This window comes from Agrilus planipennis, unplaced genomic scaffold (genome assembly GCF_000699045.2).
Source record: "Agrilus planipennis isolate EAB-ADULT unplaced genomic scaffold, Apla_2.0 scaffold128, whole genome shotgun sequence".
Lineage (NCBI taxonomy): Eukaryota > Metazoa > Arthropoda > Insecta > Coleoptera > Buprestidae > Agrilus > Agrilus planipennis.
The window spans coordinates 685,105-693,643 of NW_020438862.1; the positions used below are offsets into that span (position 1 = coordinate 685,105).

An 8,539-nucleotide genomic window follows, 5' to 3' on the forward strand; every position below is an offset into this window, starting at 1 on the left:
ATGATAATAGTAGTATAAAAAGAACTACTTGTTCGCAAGTAGTGAACAAAACAATTTAAAGATACAGTATGTCTTAATAAAAAAAAATTAATGATTCCAGCTAGGCCATTGGACGCGGGGCATGTTCTCTTTTTTCTTTCAGGTTTCAGAGTAGCAGTTTTATTACCCTGTTCAATCGATCTGCAATATTATCGATTTGTGGGAATGAAAAGTGAAAACGTTGTGTGCTTCTTTTTTATGTCCCTTTTTACCAATATCCAGGTTATTTTTAAATCCCATGTGGAACCCTCTCTACATCTGTTCCGGGTATTATTAAAAAATTATAAATTCCCATGAGAAAGATGCACGAACCATTTTATAAGTTCAGATTTTTATTTATTGTCAAATAATAATTCAAAAACAATTTTTGTTGACATTCTAAGTTAAGGCTTTCACTGACGGCGTTATTTAAAAGAGCTCAATGTTTGGGTTTGTCGACCGTGATGCAGTATTGATTCAGGATCGAACCCTTTTCAAATTTATTTAATAGTCTTTGTACAGTCTTTAAGCATCCAAATTCCTTTGTTATATATAACTATTAAATGTTTATGTGCAACTTTCCTTTAAAAAGTTACTCTTTTGCTTGGTATTATTTATAATCTTAGTGGAGAAGAAGGGACATTTACATTTGTAAAATTTACAGTATACTTCCAGATAGTAAATTTTTACGTGGTAAAATTCCCTCCTTTTCTTTGGACTCCCTTTTCTATTTCTCTCTTAACTGCTTAAAAAAATCTCATTTTCCATAAATCATTTTCAGAAAAAAAATAAGTCGGTATTGGTGTGTGGTTTGGTATTAAAAATTAATGCATAGGATTAATCATAATGTGTCGACATAATATTAACTTATTATTATTATTTTGTGCCATTATATTATCAGTTGCAATTACGTTTAATAATCGTTACATTTATTAGAGTTAAGAAATTTCTTTGCAGGTTGCTACATTGAACAAAAGGTATATGTAGCAGCAAGCAAGGAAAGTGCATCCCATCAGTGTATTCGTTAAATCAATCGTCTTGTTTTTTAAAACTCATATTTTCATTTTTTATTGTTTTTATAGTTGTATAATAATATGGTCGCATTATTTATTTACTTTATATTATTATTTACTAACACGTACTTACATTTGCGGCTATTACTGCTACAATTAACTTCTTTTGTCACCTGGCATTTATTCATTTTTTAATTCAAAATTTTATTCAGATATGTCAGTTACATTTGTAGTATTTCTATATATTTTTATTTTTTGAAGCAATATTAGTTTATGTCTAATTACTCTGTAGATGTTTTTATTTATTTTTTTACTTCATTATTCTTAAATACCTTATTTTATTTTTTAACTTATTACATGATATATCGTAATTTCTTACTAATAAGGAGTCATTTATAATTTTATTTTAAACTGGCATATCTGCAATATTTTTCATTTCTAATATTTTTGAAAAACTGTACTCATTTTAATGTGGTAACAGTAAATATTTGGCTAACCGATAACTTTATTTTTAAAAAAGCAGAAGGTGTAATAAAATCATCCAATTAGTTTAAGATAGTCTATTGTCGCAAATAGAAGCTTTAATCGTTTACTAATTATTGTCTCTGTAGAATACCTAATTAATCACTAACAGCACATTGATTTATTTTTAACTTTTTAATATTAGAGAAAAAACAAGTTCAATATGTTTCATAAATTCTTCCTTTAATTTAAACTTAAATTCTTAATAAGTTTAAAATGATTAATTTGGTGTTTAATTTTTATTGTTGTTGTCGGTTTGCCAAATATTTGAACATAAAATTTTAGAATAAATGCAGCTGTAGGGTGACTCTTGAGAAAAATTTCCTGGTAGAGAGGTTTCTTTCATTTATATATTGCCACTTTGTCTACTGAAAACATAGTAACCACACTAAAAACCTAAAGTCCTTTGATTTACTTTTTTGGTGAATCAAGCATACATGCCACGAATGTTGCATGCATGAATTCGCTTGAGTGAGCGAGAGGCGTTAGTAATGCAGATCATGTCTATCAAGCCAAGGTTTTGTTTCAAAAGACACGTTCTTTTATATTAAATTTATTTTTATATGTTTTATGTAATACTTCGTCCTGATACGGCCAGTTAATTAAATAATATAGTGTAATTGATGTATTGATATTTGAGCGGTGTTTTAACCTGGCTTGAGTGGCAAAGTCCCTCCCCCCAAAATTTTGCAGTGGCTTTTTTGGCGGCTACATTTACAAAATGCAAATGTCTAGAATGACTTTTTAACATTTGTTATCAATTTGCAGCTCGTGATACACCTTCCTCGCCCACGACTACGTCTTCGTCATTTCTTAACAAAATGATTTGGTCGTCTGATACGAGCAAACAGGAGCAAGACATGGGAATCATGCCGCCACCAGGTACAAACCAGGTTCCCCTGTCTCAGCGACGCGCTTCGACTAACCAGCCTTCCAGTTGTGAACCAACACAATCTCCCCCCTTGCTTTCATTCAAACAAGAATTAATCGACGAAAACAGTCAAAGTTCGGTTCTTGACCCCCTGGAATTGCACCGTAGTAGATTCAGACAATTGTCCGAAAGCTCAATGGATGTGAACGCCGGTGATTCCAATGTTACTATGATAACTGAAAATTCCATGGATATCCTTCGTCATAACTCGCTGACCAACGACTCCATAATGCACAACGAAAACTCCAACATAAGTATAGGAAATGAAAATAGTATGGATGTTATGGTACCTAGAAACTTATCAATGGTTACTGCTTCTGCAGTACGAGATGATACCGCCGAACCTGCCTCTTTTCAGTTGAGCAGGAACGTAACCAACTTTAAGAGAGGCTTACTAGAGACACCTCTCTCTCCCATACCCCCTCACAATCCGATCACAACCAGCGACCTTAATGTCATAGATTTAAGAATGAAACTAAATACAGACCCAACCATCGGTTTAACGTCGACCACGTCGTTGCACAACTTCAGCGTCCCGACGGCCACCGCATTACCAGCACAGAGCGCTCAGAGTGTCGAAAACTACTTATCGTCTATTGAAAGTCCCGGAAAGAAAATGATTGAGCCCCCCAATCAGCCTCCGAAAATGATTCCAGATAACACATTGGCGACGACCTTGCTGCATGATGTTTCTACCACTATAAATCAAGCTTTAAATGTAGACACCAGCACTGTCATGTCTATAAAAAACGGTATAAAACTGGAGGAGAAATCACTGACGAGAAATAGCGTAAGCCCCGCTCAGACTGTTGCTGCAATCTCAACAGGAAAACTTGCTGCTTTAATGAACTCCGTGGCAGCAGAAAATCAATACGTCAAAAATGAAGAGATTGTAATTCACAGGCCACAGGACATCCTTCTACCCAACAAGTCGCCGCATCAAGTATCCAGCACCATACAGACACAAAACATAATGACCACATCACAAGACATCATGCTTAGTTCATTTGGAGTCTCCAGCACACCTCTAAGTCTTCACAATATCTCACCTGACGTCAGTCCTCATCAATCGACCTCGGCGACGCTGTCGCCTGAAGTAATTCTCAATTCTCAAACATCCCCCACTTTAATGTCCAATGGCCCCGTCTTAACCACTGACACTCAACTCGGTTTGTGTCCCCCGGTTATAAACGCCGATTCGGACTTATCACCTCTTTTAACTAATGACCCTACAAAGACTTTGGCCACCCATAACTCAACAACCCTGGCCACCCAACTATCTTCGGTCATCAGTTCTTCGGAACCAGAAAAGGCGATCCTGCTCAAGGCCGCTGTCGATCTCTTCGAAACGCAGAAAAAGATAACGGCGCTTGAGCCGACCTTGTCCACAACAGCAGCCGCCACGACAATGGAAGAACACATCATCAACGATATATTAACGACGAAATCAACGGGGAACGACATTCTGAAAACGAACATGAGCTACGTCGAATCTCAAATTTCATCACCAACGAAAACCATTTCGGCCAGTATGTCCATGAACATGATCGCAAGTAAAGCAATGGATGCATGCACCAAACAACAGGACATGATTACGCATACACAGAGTGAAGGAAAACCTGAAGATCGTATGATACCTCATGGGTTCGCGACTATGACCGATAACGAACTCATAAATATCATTAATCCAAGCTGCTTCGATCAAGGTAACAATTTCCATTAAGCACAAGAACACAGAAAAAATTGTAAAGAAAATAACAACTCGATCTGTGTACTTACGTACTCATAGTTTTCTAATTCATTTTATTTTTTTCAGTATAATCAGTCATATTATGGTGGAGGTGTCATCATTTCGAAATTTCACTACATTCATAACACATTATCTTTACACTCCTGTTTGTTATCCATCTGTCCCTTCGTTTAAAAGTGGTATCCGATGCTTATGTTGTGCTGTGTATCAAAAAATTATTAAATATTCGATGTCTAAAGGTGTTACAGTCAATCGATGGTAAAAAAGTATCTGTGTAGCTCGTATTTTCTCTCCGCATTACACACTCACATGCACATTTCTACATTCACCTTCATTCGTATTTCAAGTACTGCTTCTATTCACAAGCGTATAATAAAAGGAGAGCATGTAAAAACAAATTAGCAAAATTCATAATATGTGTAAATTTGCAAGTGTAGTTTCTTTTTACATTTAATTTTGTTTTTTGTTAGAAGAAGATATTATTTCGTTTGTTATTGTTATTAACTTTGCTGCATTTTNCTGTTTTTTTGTCAAACCAATTACCAGCCCTAGATATGTACAACTATTGTGTAGTGAAAAGAAATGAAATATTTTGTGTTAGTGTTTTAATGTTTTTTCCTCTAACTACTTTTACGAAAAGAGTTGTTAATAATAAAATAATATTTTATTAGCTGACATTTCCCTTACCATCGTGAGTCAGCCTGAACAGCAACATAGGGCTCGCTATCAAACGGAAGGAAGTAGGGGTGCCGTTAAAGACAGAACCGGAAACGGATTCCCTATTGTTCAGTTAAATGGCTACGACAAACCTGCAACGTTACAGGTATTTCCCGCCCCCTTTATTTAACTACATATATCGACCATTTCTTATGCATTATTATAAAAAAAAAACATTGTTCAGGTTTTCATTGGAACTGACGTTGGTAAAGCGACTCCACACATGTTCTATCAGGCGTGCAGGGTTAGCGGTAAAAATTCCACACCCTGTATAGAACGTAAGATCGAAGGTACGGTAGTGATCGAACTGCAATTGGACCCCTCGAAAGAAATGGTTGCAACGTGTGACTGTGTTGGTATACTGAAAGAGAGAAACGTGGACGTAGAGCATAGGTTTCCAGAACAAACAGCCACCAGGAGCAAGAAGAAGTCTACCAGGTGTCGTATGGTCTTCAGAACAACCGTAACCCACGATAATGGCGTTCAAGAGGTTTTACAGATATGTTCGCAACCGATTGCATGCAGTAAGTACATAAAATCTTGATCTTTAAGATGTAACTGATGAACTTATCATTTAGGTCAATGAGAATTAAATATTTATTAGTTGTATATGTTTATGTTATGTTCTTTTTCTCGTTAGCGCAACCCCCTGGTGTGCCTGAAATCTCCAAGAAATCTCTCACATCATGTCCCGCTTCAGGTGGTTTAGAACTCTTCATACTCGGCAAAAATTTCTTAAAAGACACAAGGGTGTTTTTCCAGCAAGTTGACGAACAAGGTGTTCGATGGGAGCAGTCTGTTGTCCCCGACAAAGAATATTTGCAGCAGGTAATATTTCACTTGTCTCATTCGTTTTCTTTGAGTAGCAGATAAAAATGTTTGTGTCTAAATCCACCTTATTTTCTTTTTGCAGACCCATTTGGTGTGTGTAATACCACCATATTTAAGACATGACATTATAGAACCGGTAACAGTCCGGTTATTCGTTGTATCTAGTGGAAAAACTAGTGAACCACACCAGTTTGTATATACGCCCACAAGTGGGGCAGTAACAAGTGGTAAGTTATTCACATATGTTGGGCAAAGTCGTTTAACTAGAGGTTAACTAACTGTTGCTATTTTGACTATAATATTTTAATACTTTATGATTCAACATTTAACCAGCTGACTAAAATATGCAAGAAGGGTACTGACGATTTTAAAGATAAAAACACCTTCAAAATACTGAAATCATGAATATTTCAGGCCCTTACGTTAATTGGTTTGAAAAAAAAGAAAAGTTAACGAATACTTCTATGGGTTGTGTCGATTTTAATAAAAAATAAATAATGGAAATTGAGAAAATTAACATGATTTAATGTAGTTGCGATTAAGTATTGTTCATCATCCTAGTCAAAATAACAACCGCAAAAGTTGAGTTAATCTCAATGCATGCTGTGCATGAAACTAACTGGTTGTATGAGAAGCACATTAGTAAAACAGGTAGGGACTAGAAGAAAAATCCAATAACTGCTCTACCTGACCTACCAATGTACTTTCGAGTGTTTTTGTTCAGTTATTGTTTCTATTTTGTGATATGTATATACACATAGGGTTACTCCTATGACTTGTTGATACTAAAATAAAAAAAAAAACCAGAGAAAAAAAGAGCATAGGGGAAACAGTACCTGAACAAATATTGTATGTATTTTCTTTAGAGGGACAAATACATGCTAAAGTGTGACAGAGGCGTGATTTTTTTTTGAACGAGGTTAACAATACTGAAAGCAGATGAAATTTTGATGCAAGGCCGTAGTATGAAGTCATTCGAATAATTAGATGATTGATAGCAAATGAAGTAGTATGAAATTTGTCCCGTGCTTTTTCTAAACAGAGAGTTCCATTAGGATGAAATATAATATATAACTATATATTTATATCGAATTTGATCTCTATCTTTTCCGTTTATTTATTTATATTGTTCATTGGTTCCTTTTTTTTCCTTTTCTTTGCATTCAGTAATTCGAACTTTTTATTTATTTGTTATTACTCTCCGTTCTCTAATGGAACTTGCGTCGGTGGCTTTGGAAATTGTTTTTCTTTTTTATGATACGTATACAATATTTTTTTGTTCTACTTTTACATTTTTTATTACTACCTGTTTCATCTTTTCACTTATATTTTTCAGCGAGAAAAAAATTTTTAATGCTAGACATTTTTTATATATATTTACCTATATTATTATATAAAACATGTGATATATATTATTACAGTATAATGTCTTTTTATAAATCTAATGTGTCATTTTTTTGTATTTATTGGTGTTCTATTTTTTTTTTTTCTATTTCTGTATTTTTAATAATATTTTTCACGTTTCACTGCTTCTTATAACTTGAGATGATGATGATAATAATAATTAAAAAAAAGTATTGCTGCATTAATCCGCCTCTCTGTACTGTAAAATTTTTTGATAAGTTTATCAACATGTTCAAATCAGCAACTAATCGCTTTTGCTGTAGTGTTTACAGCGATATTATTTGGAATTAAGTAACACTTAGCTTTTTGGACTTTGGAAAAGTCTCAGTCGTTTTCTTTATTGGTTCTAAAAAATTTTTCGTGGAAATTATGTGGAATCTTGCCGTTTTTATTTTATTAGTGTCGATCAAAAAATTTTACAAATTTGTGGCGTCAGTCGCTAATTCTTGAACAGATTTTATTATATTGTATATTAATACATGATATATATTTTTTATTATTATTATGTTATGTATGAGAACAAAACCAGTTTGTAAACATTTCTCTATTTCGTTTGCTTTCCCCTTTGTCTCATACAGCATACAAGCTCTGTTTACAAAGAGGTGCTGCCTGCCGTCGACTTCTGTCAGCCTGCGGGGCCTAACCTGCGTCGATGCCGCGTCATACAGGTTCTCGCTTCACGGGTACTTAAAAAAAAAACAACACGACAATATAACACAAAAAACAACACAAAACGCAACCATCACAAGTGCAACACACATCCAACCCAACATTCATTTGAAATCATTCATGTACATTAACTTATTAACTCAAACGCAACATTCATTCGAGATCATTCATTCATTTCATTCTTATCCGGAGTGTCGATGCTGTCTCTTTTGATTGCGAACGTTTTTCGTTTTCGTACGTACGAAAGGGAACTTGGTCTTTTTTGTTTTTGACTTTTATCCATCCGTAATCGTTTATTAAAATGTAATCCAATTGAGAAATGAACAGTGTTTGACTGTTGGTGAGTAGCAAAATTTAAATCGTGACCTCTGGAAAGAACACACTGTACACACATACATTATCATAGTACCTGCATTACATACTGTTACATTCATACATAGACACACCTACACAACACGCTCTTTACACGTACTTACACACATCATCGTAAACACAAGCGTTACACTCACGTAATTTTAAGGACACTAAGTTATTTTCTATAACCATATTTTTATCTATCTCTTAATAATACACATAGAAAAGTGATCAGTATTTTTTGTCATTGCCATAATATATATATATATATATGATTAGCTTATTTCATGTTAGATATCAAGTGCTACTCCTCCTAAGTTGTTTAACATA

General features: G+C 34.4%; 2 protein-coding genes across 5 annotated transcripts in view; both read left to right on the forward strand.

Annotated features, from left to right (window-relative positions):
* LOC108738118 (uncharacterized protein YMR317W) overlaps positions 1 to 4,746 on the forward strand; it is a 77,544-nt gene extending 72,798 nt beyond the window's left edge. For 3 of the 4 annotated variants that reach the window (XM_025974050.1, XM_025974042.1, XM_025974047.1), the window contains exon 9: positions 2,322 to 4,376. In XM_025974050.1, coding sequence (XP_025829835.1) covers positions 2,322 to 4,207 — 1,886 coding nt within the window. In that variant the 3' untranslated portion in view covers positions 4,208 to 4,376. Of the gene's footprint in view, positions 1 to 2,321 lie in introns of all 4 variants that reach the window. The other variant, XM_025974043.1, reaches the window with a different exon arrangement.
* A 132-nt stretch (positions 4,747 to 4,878) lies between these two features.
* On the forward strand, positions 4,879 to 7,898 carry LOC112904313 (nuclear factor of activated T-cells 5-like). The gene is made up of 5 exons (XM_025974039.1): positions 4,879 to 5,057; positions 5,136 to 5,475; positions 5,592 to 5,779; positions 5,865 to 6,009; positions 7,765 to 7,898. Exons 2-5 carry the CDS (start codon positions 5,175 to 5,177, stop codon positions 7,827 to 7,829), a joined length of 699 nt encoding a protein of 232 aa, XP_025829824.1. The 5' UTR covers positions 4,879 to 5,057; positions 5,136 to 5,174; the 3' UTR covers positions 7,830 to 7,898.
* Positions 7,899 to 8,539: the final 641 nt, after the last annotated feature.

What these genes read in the sequence shown, in the direction of transcription:
- LOC112904313 (XM_025974039.1), top strand. Translation starts at nt 5,175, where the DNA reads ATGTTCTATCAGGCGTGCAGGGTTAGCGGTAAAAATTCCACACCCTGT. An exon ending in TTCGCAACCGATTGCATGCA is followed by an intron (nt 5,476 to 5,591) that starts GTAAGTACATAA and finishes TTTTCTCGTTAG; the next exon opens with CGCAACCCCCTGGTGTGCCT. An exon ending in ACAAAGAATATTTGCAGCAG is followed by an intron (nt 5,780 to 5,864) that starts GTAATATTTCAC and finishes TTCTTTTTGCAG; the next exon opens with ACCCATTTGGTGTGTGTAAT.